This window comes from Leuresthes tenuis, unplaced genomic scaffold (assembly GCF_036924035.1).
Source record: "Leuresthes tenuis unplaced genomic scaffold, fLeuTen1.0.hap1 SCAF_10, whole genome shotgun sequence".
Classification (NCBI taxonomy): domain Eukaryota; kingdom Metazoa; phylum Chordata; class Actinopteri; order Atheriniformes; family Atherinopsidae; genus Leuresthes; species Leuresthes tenuis.
In genome coordinates, this window is record NW_027325364.1 from 34,092,403 (window position 1) to 34,118,502 (window position 26,100).

At 41.0% G+C, this 26,100-nt stretch overlaps 1 protein-coding gene across 1 annotated transcript in view; it reads left to right on the top strand.

Moving 5' to 3' along the window:
* Positions 1–26,100, top strand: part of tsnare1 (T-SNARE Domain Containing 1) — a 275,364-nt gene that overhangs the window by 148,499 nt on the left and 100,765 nt on the right. Inside the window, exon 16 of the mRNA XM_072395073.1 lies at positions 10,936–11,018. Coding sequence (XP_072251174.1) covers positions 10,936–11,018 — 83 coding nt within the window. The remainder of the gene's footprint in view (positions 1–10,935; positions 11,019–26,100) is intronic.

The window sequence follows — 26,100 nt, forward strand, 5'->3', positions numbered from 1 at the left end:
TAAATAAAGGCCACATGCTGATAATGTTACACATATTACTACTACATACATTTTATAACAGTACATACTATACATAGTAAAAGTGGACAATACTTGTCTCTGCAAAAGACATGAGAACTTGCAATTCATGGCCAATGCCTATGCAGAGCCAAGGGTTACTGTCCTCAAAAAACTTTGAGGAAATGTCCGAAGCAACCATGTGTGACCCAAAAGCTAAGGTCTGTGCTTACGGTGAGTGCAGAGAATGCTTCCTAACATGTCACCCAGTTCTGAAAACAACTGGGGCCTCATGTACAAAGACTTGCATGGATTTCCTACTGAAACATGGCGCACGCTCAAACCAAAATGCCCTCCAACGTACAAAAATATCCAGATGTATCAATGTGTGCGCACACATGAATCCAAGCACATTTCGTTTGTACATCCCAATCTTTGTGGAATTGAGAGCACATGTCGGTGTACCCGACTCCTCCCTGTCCACGCCCCTACTTAAATATGCAAATAATATTTAAATGAGCCATGCACCTGCGATTCCTCTCTCTGCACAATCAGAAAATAAAGAATAAAGAATGAGTAAGACGGGAAAAAATAATAATTTAAGGGAAAGCAGCAAACATAACAGGAGTGGGTGGGAGATCGTGAGTGAGGCCTTTAATGATGTGGGGTCTGAGAAGCTCACACAAGCAGAGGTGAAAAAGAAGTGGTCCTATATTAAGGTGGATGTGAAGCAGAGACTGGCTGCCCGCTGCCGAAGTGTGGCCAAAACAGGTGGGCGAGGCTGTTTGAACAGACAGTCAGCACAGCTATGGGTGACACTGATCTCTCAGGGGTGGTGGGTGTGGGAGTGTGGGTGACTCTGATTACCCACAAGGTAAATGCCTATATTTGTGTAACTCACAACAAAAGTGTTCATACAGTAACCTAGTGAAGAAGTGCGCCGGGGAAAATGTGAGGCTAATTAAGAGATTTCACACTTTACGAACCAGCAAAAAACAGAAAGTTACTAACTTTAACCACCAACTATGATGCTGTGAAGATGGGATAAAAATTGGGGCGCACATGTTCAATGCACATCACGGGGGAAATAATATTTGGACAATTACACGAATAAAGTTACTCACCAAGAAGCCACCCATCGTGCACAGTGCCAGCTTGTTGTCTGTTCCCAATAATTCTGTTACGGAATGTATGAATCGTGTGTTGAACCAGGCCACTCCCACAAAGCATTTGCGCATCACATATCTGTACATTGACGGAATGAAAATGTTTCCTGTTGATATACAAATTCATCATGTGATGGAGCTTTTATAGCACTGTGTGTGCAGTCGATAGCTCCGAGTACATTAGGAAAACCGGCTCTCGCATCAAATTGCAGAAACCCCAGTGTGCACATCACCTGTGGCACAAGCGGTGCATGGCTCCTCGCTGTGTTGTGCTCCAGCTCTGGCCGCAGCTCTGCCACAGTTCCTGGAGGATTGCCCTCAAAACGGCTGATGAGCCAGTTGTCATCATGTGCCAGCAAATGTCTCTGAATACACGCTCTCTTCCAATTGCACCATTTACAATGTCTTCCAATACCACTAAAGCAGACATTGTTTTTAATGGTATGCACTTCAACACTTTGCGCATGCTTTTATATCCACTCATGTAATTGCAGACACATGGGTGTGTTAATTGTTGATCAGTGTTCAGTGTTCATGTGTCTCAAATGTGCACATCACTCATTCTGAGGACAAATTGTGTTCACATTTATTTATCATAACAGATTTCCATGAGAGGCTTCTCCATTTTAGGCGCCATGTCTTCAACATTAAATGGCAATTTTATGCATACAGGGAGCTCAGGAGGAGCCTGAAGCACAATGAGTCTCTCTTGCACATAGATTTTAGTGAAAATTACTTGTGCAGGTACAGTGAAGAAATCCAAACTTTGCATTTTGGAGGTTCACACCTGCAGGCCATGGAAAGGGGGCACCAGATGGTGTGGGTGGGGCCCTCAAAAGATCAGCGGACCAGATTGTAGCCCATGGACGAGACATCCCTGATGCCCAGAGCTTGTATTACAAGCTGAAAAGCGTGAACACATCTGTCAAGCTGTTCTTCGTCCCAGAGAGGGATATTGAATCTAAGATTAAGGTAAAAGCTATAGCCTGGTTTCAGGTCCCTGTCCCCCCTCTCTCGTCCAGATTACAGAATAGCTTTGTCAAATCTGATCCTTTCATGTTTTGTTGTGTGGTTAAGTAAAGCATATTAATGTTTAATTTTCTGTTTTTCCGGTAAGGACGTCCATCATACTCAAAGTTGTCGTCCACGTCGTCAAAATCTGATAAATATCCTGCCATGTTGCACAAAACTATCAGTAGTAAACTACGTGTGAAGTTAGCCAACTGTCACAGAGCACGGAGTGAATAAGCTGTGTTGCAGCGGCACACGTCAATGACGTCATCCCAGTAGACGAGTGTGTAGAAAAACCTCTATAAGCCCCCCGATAGCCGGCAATAACAACAACACAGCAGCTATGAGCTAATAGTGCAATAGTACGCGTTCATTCATTCATTCGTCTTAAAGTATTGGTGAAATAAAGACAGATAATTTTGCTTAGAGACTGCATCGTCTAAGCCCTGTTCATTCCGTTATATGGATCTCGAGTTATCTAAATATCTTCCGAAGGACGCCGACTTTCACCAAACTGTTCCAGTGAGTAGATGAATGTATTTCATGCCAGAAATAAGGTCTAGTTTTAAAAATACCGGAGTTCCCCTTTAAGGACCTTTTTAACCTTTAAGACTATGAGAAGTCTGTTTTTATCAGTGGCCCGCTGCCCACTTTAAACCGCGGAGCAGGACGTTTTAGCAGACTGCTTGGACTTAACATTTGGCTCCAACACACCTGCAAAATTTTGAACCTTAATTTTCTTGATAATTTTTTAAAACCACTTTTGGTTTTGCACAGATACTGATCCATGCTTTTATCACCTGTAGAAAAAAATATTGTACTGCTCTTCTTTGTGGTCTTATTAAAAAGACTATAAATCCATTACAGCTGCGACTCAGCTGCTCGCTGCTGACAAAGGCCAGAAAGAGAGCTCATATTACCCCAGTTTTAAAACCTCTGCATTGACTGCCTGGGTGTTTCTTAGTTGATTTTAAAATGATTTTACTAGTTTTTTAAAGCTCTTAATGGTGTTAGTCCTAAGTATTCATCTGACTTGCTTTTAGTTTTTGAGGTTCACAGAGGTTCACGTCGGGGGCTGGTCTCTTATTTCTTCCCAAAGCAGGGACTAAAACATATGGAGAAGCATCATCTCATAGTTTTTATGGTTCTCGCTTGTTGAACAGCCTTCCTGAAGACCTGAGAGCAGCTAGGAGTGTTTATATCTTTAAAATAAAGCTTAAGACCTATATTTTTTTTAGTAAAGCTTTTAATTAAATATATTTTATTAATTTGACTCACATTTATTGCCTTCTTAGTCTCTTATGCTATAACTAGTTTTATCATTTTCTGTTTTACCAATTTATATTAATTACTCCTTGAACACATCTATATTTTTGAACAATTTATGAGTTTGGTTTAATATTTAACTCTTGTCTTTTATACAGTCTTTTCCATTCCATTTTTAGTGTTTTATTTTATTTTAATCTTATCCATTTTTACTCTTATTCATATAAACTTCCAGTGTTCGTGTTTCCTCAATACTGTCAATGAGGGTTAAGACAAGGCTTTTAAAGAACTTCATTCTGTGTACCTTTGTGTGCATGTGTATGTCTATGCAGGACTAGGGCGTGTGGTTTGGGGAATTGGATGAGTAAAGTCGCGATTTTAAATCTTAATTTTTTTGCCTATGTAAAGCAATTTGTGTTGCTTTTTTTTTTTTTTTTTTCGTATGAAAAGTGCTTTAGAAATAAAGATTAATTGATTGACTGATTGATCAGGCAATACAAAATGGTGACCAGAATCTTTAGGCTGACATTTCGAGGACTACAGAAACAATGTAAAACCCTTTGGGAATGGGGCACAGCAATCAACTGGGCATGTATGCTTACAAAATCAGCAACCATATTTCCATTATGGACATTAGTGTTCCATATATTGTGTTGTATATATCTTAACAATCAAACCTGATAATCGATAAAGCCCTGAGAATATACTTCTATTTCTAGCTTACTGGTGGTCATAAACTTTGAAACATTGGGCCTTTGAAACAGAATTTTCGTATTCTTATTCTAAATTTCTCTCAATTGTCGTATGAAGGTCTCGTACGAACATGCCATGTTTGGTTTGCACTTACAAGATTTTTGACTTGGTGTAGTTCAATTCAATTCAATTTATTTATATAGCGCCAGATTACAACAATTGTCATCTCAAGGCACTTAAGTAATATAGTCCAATTCAAGCCAATTGGAATTCAATTCATTGTAATCATAATCCAATTAATTCATATAGAGCTAATTCAAAAAATTAATATCCTAGCTAAGGAAACCAACAGATTGCACCGAAATGTGTCTTCAGTCCAATCTCCCGTCCTGAGCGTGCCTGTGGCAACTGTGGAAAGGAACGACTCCCTTTTAACAGGAAGAAACCTCTGGCAGAACCAGACTCAGGAAGGGTGGCCATCCGCCTCGACCAGCTGGGGTTTGAGAAGACAGAAAAGAGGGAAAAGAGGGGGGAAAAACACCATAACGCCATTCAAAGGATATCTGTTGGAACAGGGAAACATAGGTTAATAACCACAATAATGTCACATGTACATAAAATCAATTTTGAAATTAAACAGGGGGAAAAAGAGAGCAAAGTGAGGAAAGGTGTGACAGATGAGGTCCCCCAGCAGTCTAAGCCTATAGCAGCTTAACTATGGGATGTTTCAGGATTACCTGAGCCATCCCTAACTGTAAGCTTTATCGAAAAGAAAAGTTTTAAGCCTAATCTTAAAAGTGGAAAGGGTGTCTGCTTCCCGGACATTTACTGGCAGCTTATTCCACAAGAGAGGGGCCTGATAACTGAAGGCTCTACCTCCCATTCTACTTTTAGAAACTCTGGGAACAACAAGTAAACCTGCAGTTTGGGAGCGAAGTGCTCTGTTAGGAAAATATCTTACAATTAAATCTTTAAGATATGATGGAGCTCGGTCATTAAGAACTTTATATGTCAGAAGAAGAATCTTAAATTCTATTCTGAATTTAACAGGGAGCCAATGAAGAGAAGCTAAAACTGGAGAAACATGATCTCTCCTGTTAGTTCTCATCAGAACTCTGGCTGCAGCATTTTGGATCAGCTGGAGGCTTTTCAGAGAATATGTGGGACAGCCCAATAATAAGGAATTGCAGTAGTCCAATCTTGAAGTAACAAATGCATGAACTAGTTTCTCTGCATCACCCTGAGACAGGATGTTCCTGATTTTAGCAATATTACGAAGGTGAAAGAAGGCAGTCCTAGAAACCAGTTTTATATGTGCGTCAAATGATAAATTCTGGTCAAAAATAACTCCAAGGTTCCTCACTGTAGAACTAGAAGCCAAGGAAATACCATCTAGAGTAACTATATAACTAGACAATTTCTCCCTGAAGCGCTCAGGTCCAAAGAGAACAACTTCAGTTTTGTCTGAATTTAAAAGCAGACAGTTCTGAGTCATCCAGGTCTTTATGTCTGTAAGACAGGCTTGTAGCCTGACCAACCTGTAGGTTTCATCTGGTTTCATAGATAAGTACAGCTGAGTATCATCAGCATAACAATGGAAATTTATGCCATGCTGTCTGATAATGTTACCTAATGGAAGCATGTATAAAGTAAAAAGAATCGGTCCAAGCACAGAACCCTGAGGAACTCCATGACTTACTCCAACGTGTGAGGAAGATTCTTCATTTACAAGAACAAACTGGAATCTATCAGATAAATATGACTAAACCAGCCTAATGCAGTTCCTTTAATCCCAATAACATGTTCAAGTCTCTGTAACAGAATGCTGTGATCGATCGTATCAAATGCAGCACTGAGATCCAACAGGACAAGCACAGAAACAAGTCCGCTATCAGAGGCTAACAGGAGATCATTGGTAACTTTCACCAGTGCTGTTTCTGTGCTATGATGCACTCTGAATCCTGACTGAAACTCTTCAAACAGATTATTTCTATGTAAATGATCACAAAGTTGAACTGCAACTATTTTTTCAAGAACTTTGGACAAAAAAGGGAGATTGGATATAGGTCGATAATTAGCCAACACTTCTGAATCAAGAGTAGGTTTTTTAAGTAAAGGTTTAATTACAGCAACCTTAAAAGTCTGAGGTACATATCCTGTCAACAAAGACCGATTGATCAAATCCAATATGGAAGTGTCAATTAAGGGGAAAACCTCCTTGAACAGTCTGGTTGGGATTGGGTCTAACATACAAGTTGATGGTTTAGAAGAGACTATTGCTGTTGTTAGCTCAGAAAGATCAACTGGACAGAAGCTGTCTAAATACAATTCAGGTTCGAAAGATACTTCTAAAGCTGCTCTACTTGATGATACATCAGTGATAATAATGGGAAGGATTCCATTAATCTTCTCTCTGATAGAAACAATTTTATTGATGAAGAATCTCATGAAATCATCACTGCTGAGAGTTAAAGGAATACATGGCTCAACAGAGCTCGGACTCTTTGTCAGCCTGGCAACAGTGCTGAAAAGAAACCTGGGATTATTCTTATTCTCTTCTATCAATAATGAATAATACGCAGTTCTAGCTTTACGAAGTGCTTTCTTATACGTTATTAAACTATCTTTCCAGACTAATTGAGACTCTTCTAAATTAGAGGAACGCCACTGTCTCTACAGCTTTCTTGCAGTCTGCTTTAACGCACGCAGCTGTGAATTATACCAAGGAGCCAACCTCTTCTGACTGATTACCTTCCTTTTCAGAGGGGCAACATTGTCCAGTGTTGTACGCATTGAAGCTGTAGTGCTGTCAACAAGAGAGTCAAGTTCTACTGGAGTAAAATTTAGGTAGCCATCCTGTGTCATATCAGCACATGGCAGTGAAGAAAAGGATGATGAAATCAACTCTTTAAATCTGGTTACAGCATTCTCTGACAGACACCTTCTATATGTAGAATTCTTCTCAGAAACCGTGTAGTCAAGTAATGTAAATTCAAAAGTTATTAAAAAATGGTCAGACAAGACAGGGTTATGAGGGAACACTGTTAACTGTTCACTCTCAATGCCATAAGTCAGCACAAGGTCAAGGGTATGATTAAGGCAGTGAGTAGGTCTGTGAACACTTTGAGAAAATCCAATAGAGTCTAATATAGAATTAAAGTTAATATTTAGGCTGTCATTTTCAACATCTACATGAATATTAAAGTCACCCACTACAATGACTTTATCTGTACTCACCACTAACTGGGATAAAAACTCTGAGAATTCAGACAGAAACTCAGAATAAGGGCCAGGCGGACGATACACAACAACAAACACAAGAGGTTTTTGTGATTTCCACTTTGGGTGGGAAAAACTGAGAATCAGAGATTCAAAAGAGCTAAAACTAATCTTGGGTCTAGGACTGATTAGTAACCCTGATCTGAAGATAGCTGCCACTCCTCCTCCTCTGCCTGTGGTTCTAGGAACATGAACATTTAAATAGTCAGAGGGAGTTGATTCATTAATGCTAACATGATCCTCCTGCTGCAGCCAGGTTTCTGTAAGACAAAATATATCAATATGATGATCACAAATCAAATCATTCACTAACAGAGACTTCAAAGGGAGAGATCTAATATTCAGCAAACCACATTTAATAGTTTGATGTTTTTGTTCAGTTAAAGTTTTTGTTTTAATTTTTTTTTGCACAAGAGGATTTGCTCCTTTTGTGTTTTTTGATTGAGGGGGGGGCAGCATCAGGTGGGAAGCCGCAGAGAAGTGTGTAAGACTACAACTCTGCATCCTGGTCTCAACCCTGGGATGTCATGTTTTTGGATGACTAATAAATTCGTCCATATTTCTAGAAATGAGAGCCGCTCCTTCCAAAGTGGGATGGATGCCGTCTCTCCTCATCAGACCAGGTTTTCTCCAGAAAGATTGCCAATTATCTATGTAGCCCACGTTGTTTGCTGGACACCATCTAGACAACCAGCGATTGAATGAGGACATGCGGCTAAACATGTCATCACTGGTCAGATTTGGCAGGGGTCCAGAGAAAACTACGGAGTCCGACATTGTTTTGGCAAAATTACACACCGATGCAACATTAATTTTAGTGACCTCCGATTGGCGTAACCGGGTCTCATTACCGCCGACGTGAATAACTATTTTACCGTATTTACGTTTATCCTTAGCCAGCAGTTTTAAATAGGATTCTATGTCGCCCGCTCTGGCCCCTGGAATGCATTTGACTATGGTCGCTGGTGTCTCTAATGCCACGTTTCTGACTATAGAGCTGCCAATTACCAGGGTTTTGTCCTCAGCGGGTGTGTCGCTGAGTGGAGAAAATCTATTAGAAACGTCGACAGGTTGATGGTGAACCACGGGCTTGACTTTAGGACTATGACTCCTCTTCCTGACAGTCACCCAGCCACTCTTAAGTCCCGGCTGCTCGGGATCTGCTCGGGGACGACTAACAGAGCTAGCTACGCTAGGTGGCTCCGCACTGACTAAAGGGGCCTGGCTCGCTATCGGGTGGTTTTCAACAGTGCAGAGCCGAGCTTCCAATTCAGATAACCTTGCCTCCAAAACTACAAAAAGACTACATTTGTTACATGTACCATTACCACTAAAGGAGGCAGAGGAGTAACTAAACATCTGACACAAGGAGCAGGTGAAAGCAGGAGATAGAGGAAGAGAACTGGTAGCCATGCTAAGCTAGAGAACCAGACACAACGCTAAAAAGTGAAAAATAAAAACTAAAGATCTGTAAGAGTGAGCGTTAGAATATAACAAGTATGGGATAGAGTTAACTATGCAAGATGTGTAAATTATAGGGAGAAATAAGGTGATTATTAGTAGTTCAAGAAGAGCGAGAACTGTCACAGTGCACACACACAAAGCAACAGGAAGTGATGCAATACGTCTTACCGCAAAGCAAAGCCCGTTTGGTGCAGAGTATTAAGTATAGCAATATATATAGCAATATATATAGCAATATATATATATATATATCCAGAATCTCCAAAAATAAGTATCTGTAATGCAAGCTGAAAAACCAGACGCACCAACCGAGGCAGCCATAGAACGCGTGGTTCTTGCACAGCGTCTTTCTACAGAATCGCACAGTGTAGTTGCCTGGGGCAGAGCAAAGTCACACGACTGATGCACATTTCAAGCTGCGCAGAGACACAGCACACTTTAAAAACAGCTGCAGCGCATCTCACACATGTAAAAAGTAAGTTTTTATTGCAAAGCAACTTTTTATTATTATTATTATATCACGTTGCCAGCACAGCGCATAATAATGAAATGAGCCAGTCCAGACGGCACTCATTTCATTTGATACAGCCTATACTTTTCAATAAAAAGGATTTCTAACATGCTTTGATATCATTATTTTATAACCTGCATATCAATTATCATTTTAAGCTCAATAATTCCAAATAATATTTGACCGGAATTTCAAACATTTGTCCGGTAAATTGAAAAACTGCCGGTCACATGACCGCTGCCAAATTTTTCAAGCGGAAACGCTGACCTTTCTTTTCACTTCTGTGTCTTCATCTGTTTACGTAAGTGTTCTTGTGAGTCCTTTAATTCTTGTTCTTTCCTTGTACATCTTGCCTCATTTTGCTCCTAGTTAATTTCGACTTTGTCTTTTCCCTTTTCCTTTGTGTAACTATAGCCATTTCTCCATGTGTGATCTTTGTCTGTGTGTTTTATTTTCCTAAGTTTATTTTTTGTTTTTTACTGGACACACTGGCTGCTTTAAATTATCTTGAGTCACTTTGTTGTTACTAGTAAGTGTGATTAAAGTTTTCCTCTACTTTGCCTTACAAGCCTGTCTGCCTCCTTTCATGTTTTGCGTTTGGTTCCTCTAAAACCTAATTTTCTAAAATGCATGTTTCTGTACAGTTGAATTGCAAGAGCAAACGTGTTTGGCTGGAAATGTAGTGACAACCATCTTCGTGTGCCTGTTAACCACCAGCTGCTGGCTCTGATGAAGTTGCTTTTGAATGTAATCCAGCCCATGATTGTTGCACTTAAAAGTCATTTGGAAAAAAATTCAGTTTATAGAAAGCACATTTTGAGGAGACAGCTTTGAACACTGGGTACACAGAATGCAAAAGGCTTATCTGTGATGACTGCACTTTGAGAACTCAACTTCTTTTGCAAAAGAAGTAGAAATCTTTTCAGAGAAATCTAAAGAAAGCTTTTCAGCTTGTTTGAGAAGGAAACCACTAGTTCTGGGAGAAATGTCACTGGAGCTTTACATCATGTCCAATAGACTGCTTGACAGACAGCATACACCATGGTTGTTATCATCTGCATTTACATCTTATCGCACACATGTCTTTAGGAGAAATCATTATGTTATACCTTGTGTAATGTCTTTGATATACATCCATCTGAAACACTGATAATGAACTCCATTAAATAAAACCCTTCACACCCGTTTTAATGAAATGCGTCATCATGTCTACACGTGTTTTTGAAATCCTGGCTCCTCTTCTAATTTCATATAAACTGTATAAATATAAATTTTCATAAGAAGAAACTCTGAATGGGAAGGACAGTAAAATAAACCCAGCTCTGTTTAATGTTTGACTTGTAGAAAACTAAAAAGTCAAATCTGACAGACTCTGCTGCTCCATACTGATCATCTATCTTAGAAACAGTCTTTAATAAAGTGCAGGGATATTTTTGATACAGTGTTATACAAATGTAATCATGCCTGAAATCAGACCATTCCACATGATCAGAATGTTGTATACTGGTGCATGGAAAGTGACTCCATATGTGCTCTATATTTCTTCAGATAGTATCGAAGATTACATCCAGACCACATCATCTAATGTGGAATCAGCCAATCAGGAACTCGCAAAGGCCAACCAGTATCAGGTAACCAAAGAACCCTGCTGCACTACAGTTTGGTCCTCACTTTGCATTCACTTTGTTTTAAATTTGTGTACTATGCTAAATCTTTGTAATGCTCTCAGAAGCTTAGCTTGATCAGCCATGCAAACAGAGACTTAGCTAACTAGATTACACAGCTTTATCACATCCCCCACTAGCATATTACTGTAGCAGAGGTGGTGTAATTTCATGTCATATTTTACGAGCTTTTCACTTCAGTTAAATTAATTGTATTTGATGACAAGAAACATGAAATGCTTGCCTTGAGTCTTCTGACGTGTTACTTCCTCTGAGATAATGGTTCTAAATTTTCAATTTAATTCTAGAAGTCTATTGGATTAGTCAGTAAAATACATTAATGGGCAACAACTGCTACCAGAAATTAAAAAGAAATTGACTTTCTGCCCTGTTTTTTAGAATGGTTGATGGTTAGATGTCCACTTTACATCACTTATTGGAGAGATGCTTTATGTGATACCCAAGGGTTTCCCTCTGCTCTTTCTTTTCAAGGAAATGTTTGTATGCTCTGCCATTATTTCAGGGACTATCTCAATATGCCGGAGCTCCATGCGACTTGGCTACGGTGAATAATGTATTGACTGAAGTGTCACTGGGTTAATAAAATATATACCTTTTTAGATGGGTAACATATCTTCAGAACTACATTCAAGCTCTACCTGTGCCTATTGAGAGCTGTGGAAAAAATGTTTATATGGTTTTGACATTTGGATTATTAACAGCTTGTGACATCTATATCAAAATGACAAGAAATGGTAGAATTCTATCTACAAACTAGGGATGCATATTGCAGAAAAAGCCACATTCGGTATTCAGTGGAATAAGGGAAAAATAAGTCTGAATAGATATACATTTTTTTAACTTTATAGCAAGGCCAAATAGACTATTAGCGGCGCATTTTACTGAAGCAATCAAACAACGTGCCGAGCCTAAGTGTATAAGATTACCACAAGCACACACTTATTTACCTGACCCTTCTATTTACATAATTAGCCTACTGTGAGTAAGTAGACTGGTGCCAAAAGGCCAATAATTAATTTGTTGTGGGTTTATCCACTTTTATGCACTTTAGCTTTTTTGGGAAAGCACTTCTAATGCAGGTTTTGTTTGACGGCCTACAGAGTAGATATTTCTGAACTCAGTTATGTAGGGCTAATATAAATGTGAAACTACTGGAATATGCAAACGTCAGAATATCAAATAAACATTTACTTTCTTTGAAAATCATGTCTAAAAATGTTTTAAATTTTTTTTATTTATGCAATATTTAAAAAAAAAAAAAGAAAAACTTAACAGCCACATTTGGTATTCGGCCAAGCATTCAATTTTTATGTGGTTTCGGTCACAAATTTTCAATTCGGTTCATCCCTACTACAAACTGTTCCAGTGTGGTTTGACCGTAGACCTTAACTTAAATATCTATGGTAGTTTTTGACTAATTTTTCAAAAGCTGATATTTACACTAAACAATACATGGATGGGCAATTTTCGACATTCTACAGAGTCATGTCTCTGGTTGAGTTGATCACTTTTTCACATTGATTTTAAAAACAAAACAAAACAGAAATGATAATGAAAATTTAACTAAATGGTAAAAAAAGGTAAAAAAAAAAAAAAGAAAAAAGAAACATTACTACATGGAGTTGTAGTCGTCATGAATAACTGCCAACATAATTCCCCAGTGGCTGTTTGAATATATGAATGCATCATGTATCTATAATGTCTACATTACTTCAGTGCGCTTATCTGCATCTCAGAGCACTCTGCATAAAGAAATCCAACAATTCCATCTGAACAAGCACTTGGTAACAGTGGGAAGGAAAACTTCCCAGACTCTCCCTGAACCAGTTGAGACTGACAGGACAAAGGAAAGAAAAGCGAGGGAGAGAGAGAGAGAGCGAGAGAACAGCAAAGTGACACAAAGTAATATGGAAGATTGAATTAAATATCTTCAATAAACAGCAGCAGAGCAGCAGCATCTCCCAAGCTGAACCTTCTCCACAGTAATGGTGTTTAGCATCTGGTTTTGGCTTATTCAGACACATGAAATCATGAACATCATATTTAAAATTTCCCAGCAAAAAGTAGGAAGCTTTAGAATTAATGTTTTCATTAGTCCTGGAACTGACATTCTCTGCCATTTACAGTAACATGAAAGATTTCCAACTACAGTCGTGCAATAGCTTACATTATATGTGCAGCATGTGCAGTTCCAAATAGAAACATTAATTCCAACTTATTGCCACAACTTTTTCTATATGATTTGAATGAAAAATGCAAATTGTTCTCATCTTCAAGGCTCATCTTTAAGAGAAGTACTATCTTATCTACTCAGTTTTAGGGCTTAAAGAAACAGAAAACCTCAGTTTGTTACTTTTACTGGTGGGTGAAATGCAGACTCTGTATGCAAACAGTGTTGAGTAAGATAGATTTTTCTCAGCACAAACTGACTGCCTTGCTGCCGATGAGCCCAGCAGTCTCCAAGCTCTCCGTCACTGTTTGCTATCCTAACAAGAACACCAAGAACACTTGAGGCTTCACACTTTACCAGTGTTCTATGCATTACTGTCAATGATAGAGAGAAAGCAGCACTTGAAGTGGAAACATCTTCACTCTTAAGCAGAGATGCAATGTTGACAAGCCAGGCTTCTTGTGTTTAGTGCATTGAAAATAATTAGGTAGAAAAAGTTTTACGTTTATGCATTTTGCTGACGTTTTTTTCCAAAGCGACTTACAAATTAATCCAAGTTCAAATAAAAATTATTTTTTTGTGTATTCATTTTGATGCAGGGGCTTTCTCCTAGCGAATCATCCCATCACATTAGAGCAGTTACATAATAAGGGCTCAAAAATGGAAAATATTTTTTTTAAATCGCTATATCAGCATTTCAAAAGGCCGCAATGTAATACCAAATGTTATATTCCTACATTTTCCTTTGCAAATTATGTTATACATTTCATTAAACTGTCAACAATGTGCCATTGCACAAATATAGTGTGTTAAAAAATGTGTCTATTTACTTCAGTGGAGGTGAATAGTGAAGGTTCACTGCTGACTGTCATACAGTTACATAAATCATCATAGGTGAGAATATGTGTTGTAAATTGCGATTTTTTTTAACACCAGATTCTAGTATAAGGCAAACATTAAAGCATATTTATGCCTATTAGTCCTCACAGTTAGGGTTCCCTTTAAATATAGAGGCTTACAAAAGTATTCACTACCTTGGCCTTGTTTCTGTATTTTTGCCTTATTACCTGGAAAAACCTTGAAGATGCAAAAAATCTGTTACTTTGAAGGAAACATGAAATAATACAAAAAAAAACAAGTTAGTATGCATAAGTATTAACCTCAATTACACCTGCAAGTCTCTTAGAGCAGGTCTGTAAGCAACGTATTCTCATGAAAAGGCTTCGTATGGAAACGTACAAAGTTATTTTCGTGCAATATCCTACAAATATCCAATGACACGATCGACCAGTGTGCATACACAATTCCGTGCAGTGAGAAATGGCTTCCAGCTATTGAACACGCCCCTTTCCATCAGCAAAACAGAGTGGTAGGAATCATGTCTAAATTAGCATAGTTTTATGTTTTCATAAAATAGCTTTTCTCACGACATAAACGTACATGTTAGGGTTATACTTTTTCAGTTGAAGAATGCACAGATATATTTTTTAAACCCTAATTTCGCAACCCTGACCCTAACCCGAAAGCAAACCAACAATTTGTACTAAATTGCCGTACACAGTGGCGGGTAGCGCCACATGTTTTCTAGTTCGAATATGAGAGAAATAAAAGGATACCTTCGATCAAACTCATTTTGATCAATCAATCAAATTGATATGACAGGTGACCTTTGTTTGACATCCGTTTGCTGACATCCGGGGATTTGACTTTTGACCTCTTATCGATCGATCAAGCTATTTTGACGTGTGACCTTTGTTTGACATAGAGCAGCCATCTGTTGAGTAGGCCTTTGACATCTAAGGAAGGGGGTGTTTATGGCTAGGGTTAAGAATGATTACAGCTAAAGTCAGGAGGTTGTGAGAAATATATTAGTTGAATGTTTAAATAAGAGAAAGGGTTAGGGTTAATAGAAAAGTTGTAGTTCAACATTTTAACAGCTTCAAAGACCGGTCCCTGTAAGGTAAAGATGAGAAAATAATTAGATGTGTGGGGGGTATTGTTTGACCCCAGGTTTGAGGGCCAATGGGTGGACAGGGGAGGGGTTTCGAGTAAAGGATAAAAACGCTGAGACAGTCAGTGTGTAGAGAACGGCTTTGGGGTGAAAGATAGCTGATTCAAGATGCCGAGGACAAGAAGCAGAGTGAGTGTAGAGGAGAAATCTACGCAGGCACCGGAGAGGACGTGTGCTCTGCGGTCTCTCATTTGTGAGACTCCGGTAACGATATTTGAAGATCAGCCCTTGATACCAAATGCTCCCAAGAAAAGGATGGTGTTTCTGTGCAGAACGTAGCAACTGCCACCCGTGTCTCTACAGGAGGAATGGTCACTGGAGCCTTATGGACTGCGGGGAAGATGGGGCTATGTGTTCATGTATGAAACAGGTGACCTCTGTCTGTATCAGCTTGACGAGGGTGGTGAGAAGCCGGGACCTCTGACCACTGTGTGTATGCTAACTTCCAACGACTGGGGAGTGTTGAAACTAGCGATACCGCGTCATATAGAAGGAGGCAAGGGCTCGGCTGAGGAGGTGTTAACAGTGAAAGAATAACCCGAAGAAATCCCAGCAGCGCCTGCAGCCAAACGACCGATACTGGAGAGTCCGAGACTGAAGAATCCTCTGGATGATGCTGAGCTGGCCAAAACAGGGATGGTTTTCACTGCTGTGTGGCAATCGAAAACAGGCGTTACAGGTTCTTCCGTGCAAGCCACCGGAAATCTAATGAGAATGAAGAGGGGGATCTTTTTGTTCTTGAGTGTTATAACTCTGACTGTGGTGTGTTTAGGACGCTGTTAGCAATATCTCATGCAACCTGGGTGGAGAAGATGAATGATATAGCGGATCGAGTTTCCATCCTGTTCCGCAGTTGCCAGAACTGGGGTGAGATTCTAGCAGTCAAGAAAACCCTGGCTGTGTAGACCTCCCTCCACTGAGCACCCTCCTCCTCAACCTCAATAACCACACCACCTTCAGGTTTATAAGGACACACTCCAGCACAGGTCATACAACGATCAACACGAGGAACAGGATGAGAACTAGCGTCCAGAAGACATTGTGCGAGGAGATCACTGACCGCGATCTGGAGAATGCTTCTCCATCGCTATTGATGCATACAGGGAGCCCTTCTGCAACATCCACATCACCGCAGTTTGGATCACCAGACAGCGACAGATACTACCTGGAGCCATATCACCCTCCTTCACCAGCGACTTCGTCTGAGTCTTTCTTCTCCTCCAACTCCTCCTCTTCTCTCGAGATCGAGTTCTCAAATTCGGCGCCTGATGACTGCTGTTTAACGCTCTACCCGATAGGATCCACCGTGGCCGTAACAACGGAGGAAGCTAAATCTAACGAAATGGAGTCTCAGCTCTCCACCAGGCCAGGGGCCCCCTGCAGACACTCAGGATGGGGGAGGAGAGGGCGAGGACGAATTTGATGGATGGGTCCCCTCAGGTTTTATCAAAGTTGTGAAAACTGCAGTGATACACCTCTTGAATGAGACCATCAAAAAATGTATGATTGAATCATGCTACGGGTGTAGTGTCAATCACCCTAGTTTACGCCAACATCAGTGCAAGGATGTCCTCGAGGACGACTTTTTTCATGACCATTACTACACTCTGATGCGGAGACTTTATAATCAACAATTCATTGCTTCCATTCAACATCTTCTAACTGCGCGTAGCATTTGTGAAGATGATGCCAGAGTCAGGGCTGTGGCAGAAGCTTACTTGTACGAACTAACTCTGGTGAAATAAATCAACACATCTATACACGATATGTACGAGCAGTTGATTGGAGAAGATGTAAAGAAATTGCAGCAGCTTCAAACCATGACAAAGTTCTGGGAGGGTTAAAAGAAGGGTGTAACATTCCTTCTTTCCATCAGCTGGATGTGTTTAGACTAATATTGTTATCATGTGATGTTGTTATAACATTTAACTTTTCTTAAATCCTATATTATTAGCATTCCTGCTTTTCGTGATCATGTGTATGTGTGTGTGTTTTTTATCACACATTAGAGAAAAAATAAAAGGTTGAAATATACTTGCGTTTTGTGTTTTCTATCATTACAAGCCAGAGTTTGTATAAGGTGAGATGGCTGATACGAGATTAATGAAAAGGATTTTCTACGATCCTATCCACCCAGGTAGTTTTGGGGGAGTAGAGAGGTTGCGTAAAGCTGTACAGGACGAAACGGGTAAGAAAGTCGCGTGCGAAAAAGTGCAAGACTTCTTATCAGATCAAGATGCATATACTCTACAAAAACCTGTAAGAATACATTTTCCGAGATTTTTGTCACCAGCCCCTTAAAACAATTCCAAGCAGATCTCTGCGACATGCAGGCCTTGGCTGAGTACAATGAGGGGTATAATTATCTATTAACCGTCATTGACGTGTTTTCAAAAAAGGCTTACGTTCGCACTATGAAGAGAAAAACCGCCGCAGAGGTGGTAAAGGCTTTTGAATCCATTTTTAGAGAAAGCGAGACCCCTAAAAAACTTTAAACTGATGCGGGGAAAGAATTTTTTAACAAAAAATTTAAGGCATTATTAGAGAACCACAGAGTTGTGCATTTTGCTACGCCGAGCGAGGTAAAGGCATCTGTGATTGAGAGGTTTAACCGCACGTTAAAAACCAGGAAGTGGAGATATTTTACTGCTAATAACACACGTCGATACCTCGACGTCCTGCAGGATCTCGTGAAAAGTTACAACCACAGTTACCACACGAGCATCAAAATGAAGCCTGTAGAGGTGACTCTAGAAAACACCTTTAAAGGTTTTCAGAACCTGTACGGCTCTGCACGCGATCGACGCTGCAAGGACTCAAGGATAAAGTTTAAAAAAGGAGATCTTGTAAGAATATCTAAACTGTGAGGCGTGTTTGACAAGAAATATGAACAAAGTTTTCCAGATGAAGTGTTTACAGTGACCGAGCAGCTTGCACGATCTCCCCCTGTGTACAAACTCAAAGATTTTGATGGAGAAGCTATTGATGGTTCCTTTTACGCGGAGGACCTTCAAAAAGTTAAACTGAATAAAGACAAGATGTATCAAGTGGAGAAGATATTAAAACGACGCAGCATCAGGGGTGTAAAACAGGTTTTTGTCCGTTGGAAAAACTGGCCTGAGAAATTCAACAGCTGGGTCAGAGCCAGTGACCTTCACGAGGTATAAAGGGGCCATCGCTACTCCTAGCCCGCTACACTACGCCATGAACCGAACGGTAGAGGATGAGGGGTTTTATATCACCCTGCCCTCCAACGCTAGTCTCAACGTCTTTAAGAATAATACCAGTTCCAGTTTCCGTGTGGATTTAGCCCAGCATATCGATTTGGAAGGTTCATGGCAGGTTGCCTTGATGGAGATTTCTTATCCGTACACATGGCATAATGCCTCCAGGGACCAGGCTTTTTTTGAATGGAGGAAAGCGGGGCTAGAAAAGTTCTACCGCCAGAATATAGGATGCGGACATTTCAAGGATTTGAATCAGCTCAAAGCCGAGATTGAGGGTCACCTTAGAAAAATAGGTTCTGATATTTATTTAGTCGTGAACACGGTGGAAAATAGACTCATGTATCAGGCAGGTGCCCAGTACCACCTGTGTTTTCATCCACCACTGAGCTACATGCTAGGTGTGGAGCCTGGCAAATGGATCGTATTTGATAAAAGGAGTGCCCCTTACCCGATGGATTTAAAAGCAGGTTTCTACCAGCTTTACTGATACAGCGATGTGGTTGCTCCTCAGATAGTCGGCGATGCTTATGCCCCGCTCTTGCAAACAGTTAGAGTAGAGGGTAAGTTTGGCGATATAATTATGCATACTTTTAACCCGGTCAACTATCTACCTGTAGCAAAGAGGCATATTGAAAACATCCACATAGAGATTAAAACGGATCAAAACACTCCGGTAAATTTTACTTATGGGAAAACCGTTGTGAGACTACACTTCCGACCCGTGATATCACAACGCATAATGAAATGATGGTCATTCACTCTGATATCACAGAGAGAGTAAGAGGGAATTGTGATTCTATCTCTCCCGATAAGCTCTGATCAGAAGTAAATTTATACATATACATATAAAAACGGGTCGATCACAGACTCATTAGTCACTATCAAGCAAACGTTCAGTCAGAGGTCACCTCAGTGTCTGTGTCTGGAGGAGGACAACAAAACAAAGCAACATGGTTCAGATAAACATGAGGGATGATCCTCACCGCTTCGTAAACTATTACCAGAACCAGGTCGGAGGTACCCTGCCTGGTTTTTATGGAGCACCTGTAATGTACGGTCGCGGAATAGGCTGTATATTTTCAAAATCATTTCGCTTCGTAGCCCCCCTTGTTAAAAAAGGTTTTGCTATAGCTAAGCCTCATCTGAAAACAGCAGCTACAAACATTGCCTCAGATGTCATAGGCAAAACCATGAGAAGGATCTCTGGTCCTGCAGAGATGGGAGGACAAGAAGGATCGGGTATTATGGTTCTGTCACGAAGACCAAGAAAGCGGCCGCCGGGTGAACGTGTGAGGAGGTCACAAATAGTGAGGCCGCTCAAAAGAAAGAAGTCAGTTGGAAGGATCAAGCCTAAAGGGAGGAAGTCTGCACGGAGCAGGGATATATTTCACTGAATCATAAATAGAGAGAGAAAGAGAGTAAAACATGGCTCTTTTGCATCACAAATCCCCTGAGTGCACCCTGGCAGAACTGGACTTATTTTCAGTCCCTATGACCCAGCTTTCTATCGAGGATAAGATCTACACGGAAATTATGCCTCTATCCGTTATTACTGAGAATGGTCCGATTGAGTTTTTTATACCGAGAGATGGTGAAAAGTATCTGGATCTCAACGATACCTTGTTACATCTACGCGTGAAGATCACCAATGCAGACGGCACAAACTTGGCGAACGACGCACCTGTGGGTCTCATCAATTATCCTCTCAATACACTATTCAGTCAATACGATGTTACTCTGGGTGATAGATTAATTTCACAGTCTAGTGCCACCCACCCATATAGAGCTATGATCGAGACTCTGCTAAACTTTTCTGAAGACACGTTAAAGAGTCAGTTCAGCGCTGGTCTTTATTATAAAGACACAGCCGACGCCATAGACTCTATAGTAACCAATAATGGGCCAAACAGAGGGCTCTCAGTACAGCTAATTCCAGAGAAGTACTCCTAATGGGCCCCCTCCATGGGGATATTTTTTTCTGCGAAAGGCTCCTGCTGAACTCTGTGGATATGAGAGTTAAACTAACCAGAGCCAGTGAGGCTTTCTATCTCATGGGAACCAGAGACTCAGCTTTCCGATTAATGATATTAGGAGCCTCTCTTTTTATCAAAAAAGTTTCCGTCTCCCCTGCTGTTCGTTTAGGCCACACATCGGCCTTAATGAGAGGAAACGCTCTCTACCCACTGTCACGAGTGAATGTAAAAACATACTCCATCCCTGAAAATTCTAGGATATGTAATCAGGAGAATCTCTTTTTGGGAGCGATGCCTAAATACATTGTTTTAGGTATGGTGCACCACGAGGCATTCACGGGAAGAAGGGACTTGTCACCCTTCAACTTTAAACATATGGATATAGAGTATCTCGCTCTTTGTCAGGATGGTAAACAAGTTTCCGCCAAGGCGTTCCAGCCTCAGTTCAAGCAAAGCATTTCAGTCCGGGAATTTTACAATTTGTTTACAGCGACCGGTCGTCATTTAAAAGATCTCCCTCTGAGTATCACACGTGAAGAATTTAACAACGGTTACTCGCTGTTTATCTTTAATCTCAGTCCTGGTGAGGATAGCGACGCCTTGTCACCTGTTTCTAATGGGAATTTAAGACTGGAAATGAGGTTTAGAGTTCCGTTACCTCACAACACAACCCTCATTGTCTACGCATGTTACGATTCCGTTTTGGAGATCAACTCGAGAAGACAGGTGCTGGTGGACTATTATTAAAAGAGTAAGCATGAATAACCACCAACTGGAGAGCCTGTTGCACCATCTACTGGGAGACCTATTTAGTGGCGTGTGGGCTAGTGACCAACTCCCCTTGCTCACACAAACGTTTACAAAGCCGGCTTACTTTATTGTGAACAAACATCCTTCTCACATGCCTGGGGAGCACTGGCTAGCTCTGACTCTGGAGGAGAACGGTCAAGCCACCTTTTTCAACTCTTACGGGCTACCGCCAGATTTTTCTCACTACCTCTCAGACATTGTGTCATTTCTGAAAGACCAATCCCTGAATATAACGTACCATAATCGCCAACTTCAGAACACCTTGTCCACCATGTGCGGTCAACAGTGCGTTTATTAACTCTGCCACCGGGTGTGCGGAATGTCTCTGCAACAAATATTATCCTCCTACAGTGATGATGTTCTTAAAAATGATGTGATGGTATCTAACTTTGTGAAAAAATATCAGAGATGCATCAGAAAGCACAGTGCTACCTCATTTCATCACGGAGCCTGTTCTTTACAGATGTTCAAAGAGTGCTACAAATTGTGAATGCATGAAAGTGATGACTCTGTAGACTCTGAAAATTGGAATCAATAAAAAATTTTATTGAGAACAAGTGACGGTATCATTTTATTAATTTCTTACAGAAATTTATGGTGAAATGGTAACCCAGCGCGAAGGTTTTATCTTTTTGTGCAGATTATGTTCATCTGCAGCCTCGTCTCGCTCACCATGTCCAGGTCTTAAAAAATGTGGGGAGAGGGTTATCTTCTTCTTCGGTTTTACAGATGGTATTTTCTCCATTCCGCTCGGCTCTGTTTTGAGACGACGATATTGTTCACGGGCTTGCGGATTATTCACAGAGGATAAAGGTATGTTCAGTTCATTCAGGACATTGAGAAAACTTGTCCAGCCTGTTGGTTGCATGGTTTGGGCTTTTCTTTTAAAAGGGAGCAGAAGGTTTTTAACTAAATCAACCAAATGTGATCCTCTCACAACCTGCCCCTGATAAACAAATTCTCCTCTGGTGGTCCAGCCATTTCTCTCAGAAAATTTCCTCAAGATGTATTCACCATCTCTGCGATCGCGCTTTGGAAGGATTTTTAATACCTCACTCGCCGTTGCATCCAATTCTAGCTGATCGGGCTCGTGAACACGATCCGTCTCACGGGAATCTGATTCAGGTATTGGATCATTAAGACTGTTTTGCTGAAGAGTCACAGTCATCCGTGGCTCCTCCATCTGACCTTGCTTGATTAGGGTGAGGTATCTTTGCAGCAGGGCGTTGTATTTCTTAATTTTTTCATAAGAGGTCATTCCTGACTCGTCGAGTATCACTCTCATTTTATTAACCAAATCATCCTCCGCCGTCTGTCTGATAGAAGTCTCTGACTGACTCAAGTGTTTGAACTGATGAGGTGAGATGATAAACATCTTTTGTGCTGTCCTGAGCGACATCTTATCATCTAACGATTCCGGCCACTAGATCCCCAATTACGGGTGCAAGAGCTGTTAGGATGGGGAGAATAAACCCACCTCCTTGATTTTTGAGAGCCAGCTGCCTACGTTTTAAACCGGTTCTCTTATCAGCCAGCAGTCTGATAACTTTCTTTTGCTTTTTCAAACTCCGATACTGGGGAAGGGATAGCTTAATGTTACCCTTTAAAATATTCAGAGCAATCTCACACAAAGCTTTAAGAAAGTCGGGTGAACAATGGCCGAGAATGTCCTTACGTTTCTGAGGTGTGGCGTGGTACAGAGCTCTGAGTAACGGAGCATTCCTTTTTATACGGGCTGACATGATAAATTACTATGCTTTCGGAACATAGACAACTGGCCACTGACTAGGAAGTAAACCCGTTCTCAGTCTGTATTGTTCTGGGCATGAGTGGGTCAGGTCGACGATTAAATACCCATGCGGCTCTCTGGTGGCGTCCTCAAAGCTCTCCAGGAAGATAGCTTTCTCTGAGGGGAAGATTTGACGGGCTAGTATATTCACCTGCAATCTGTCTCTGGGATTCTTAAACAGCACCAGGTAGTTACTGTTCAGGCTGATGGTGCGACTGTATTTCCCTTGATGAAATACATTTTGAGTCAACATCATGACACTCATATTTCTGTGATGTCTGTACTGTGTGAAAATTTTTACCACTTCAGGATGGTCTGAAGCCTGAAAAATGACGTCGTCCAGAATAACCAAGTGCTTACGATCAGGAGGGAACAGATTTTCACCTTCAAAAGAATGAGGCAATCCTTCCACAAATTTGATGTTTTTATTCACCCGCTGCAGTTCAGCGTACAATGGTTGGAAAGAGGTATAAATCCAAACAATATTATCAGGTACATCATCCATCACATGGTTGCACTTTTTAAAACAACAAAAAACGATTTCCCACATCCGCTGGGCCCCACAATCAGACATGAAAAAAGGAGTCTTTAGTCTGGGGTCAAAATCAATCTCCTTCATATCAGAAAATTGCGACATTTTTATTTATTTTTTTTCCTCTTAATCACCTTAATACCTTAACAACCGAAAGACAGAGTTGTACCGTCAGGAAAAAGGCGTCTCTTGTCATACACCACCCGGAACTTTTTCGGGAATGTCACATTTTTTAACAGAAACCCCTTTTTATCTCTTCTGATGGTACGCTGAGGGGTCTCGATCACCGTTTCTCTGGAGCCACCCAAGTATCCCTCCACTAACTCTTTGACGCTGTCAAAGTTGACCTTCTCGCTGCATTCATGCGTCTGAGTGATGCCTTTAACGCGCATCAATAATATTTTCTGATTTCTGGTCTGGTAGGCGTAACTCTTGGGTCCTGCTGCAACAAATTCCTGAATTGTGTCACCCCCCAGCTCATCGGTCAAATCCCCCAGATAGTTCCCCAGTTTCAGAGGAGTCTCACCTTTTTTCACCACATAGATCAGACTGTCTGTGTCTATGTAGAGAATTTTGTCCTGCATTACTTCCAGACAGCTGTACAGTTTTAAACGTGCATATGCGGTGGTAAATGCTGCAATGAATATATTGTTTACCTTGTTGGGAGGAGCGATGCACCGTTTGTTGTAAGTCCACTGCAACATGCACATGTCAGGGTTTAGAAAGTGGAAGTAGGCTATCTTGTATTTACCCGAGAACATGAAATTAAAAAATTCATTCGGGTCTGTGACGATGGTGGTCTGATGGAGGTCGTTCCTCTGCGCAAATTTCCCCCAGAAACTGTTCAGACACAGTCTAGCCACCTGTCTTTTAGCAGGGTTCACCTCTATTTTGCTGGTATCCAGCTGAATACCTTGATGGAGTTTGTAATCTCTGACGTACCTCAGCTTACTCTCCTCATCAAGTGCGTCTGCGGGATATCCTGAAGCCTCTTCTTTACCCATAAGAAATGTGTGTATGTAGTCTACAAAGATTGAGCTACTGGTCCCGTCAAAGTGCCACACCTCAGTGATTTTAGCAAGATGATAACCAAGCTTTAACGCCTTGCTAAACTCCACACTCACCCACACACCTGTTAGTGCTCTCTCCTCATCGTTGTGGTTGCATGCAACTGCCTGGTTATTCATTTCAGCACAGGTGCGACAGAGAGTGAATACAAGTTTTCCGTGAGATGACTTGTAAGGTAAAACTGGGAAAAACAGCCCACGCGGAGGATAAACAACAGCTCTTATGAAACCAAAGTAGCTGTCAGGGTCATCTAAATTTTTGCAAATAATTCTGGGATGGCCAAGAGGGTAAGGAAAGCTGCAATTTACATAGGGGTAAAGAGATGTAAAGTCAGCGTAGTGCACAGTTTCATCTACCCCCGCACTGTACCTCAACCTGGGTGCGCAGGTCCGACCACCATACAGTGCTTGTCTGGGAGAGAGAGGTTCAGGAGCATTAAAGCTCTTGAGAAATTCAATCACCTCCAGATGGGACTTTTTCATCTCAGTCCACTCGTGCTCCCACATGATATGCAGACGAAGACTATACACTGACTGAAGCACTCTCTCTCTCTTAAGGGTTTCTGCATAGAACTTTTCAAATGGCTCCTTCCTCAGCAGACATGCGTCCTGAGGCAGATAGCAGACGGGGCACCCGTGAAAGAAACAGCCGTAAAACTCAAAAGCTACCCTCACACCGTCAATTTCCGCATACCCATCTACGTGATAAGGACCGATTCCCTATTCCCCTGTGTTTAACGCATGGCTAATCTCAATCCCTCTGCTAAACGCTAACCACTCCAGCCACTGGATGGATGCGTTTGAGAAGGTCTTACTCTGCTGACTGTAATCAACGGGTGAAGGTATAGCCAGGGTTTTAGGCTGCAGAAAGTTGGCGGTAAAAACCTTCATACAGGCCGATGCGATCGTGATGCATTTCAGGGGGTCCACGCGCGTCTCGTTAATGAATTGCTCGCGGAATTTGACACACCCCTTGAAGAGTATGTCTACATCATTTTCACAGTAAAGCATCCTTTGTTCACGAAAGTTGGAGGTGCCTTTACACACTCCATCGTACCATCTGTAGAACTCTCCCTGCTCACTGGGGGCTCATGAGTTCTACGAGTAGTAACTCGGTGAAGGAAAGGGCCCCACATATTTCAAATTCTGTTCTGAAGAGAATCTGTGGGGAAAGAAACCTTTGGTATGATCACTGAAACCTAATGCTTTCGGCATCATACTCAGTTTCATAGCCAGGAATGACAGACTATCGATGAATCTCAAACCATAATCACAGTCTGTAAAACAGAGAATTTTACTCCCCTGTGTGATGAGCGAGGGCTTCATACCTAGTTGCACCATGACGTTAAGGATTAGATAGCTATCATAACCTCGTCCGTTGTGAGCAATAAACGTGTATCCACGGTAGCGTGGTCTCTGAAATGGATGAGGAATTTCCTGACACAATCC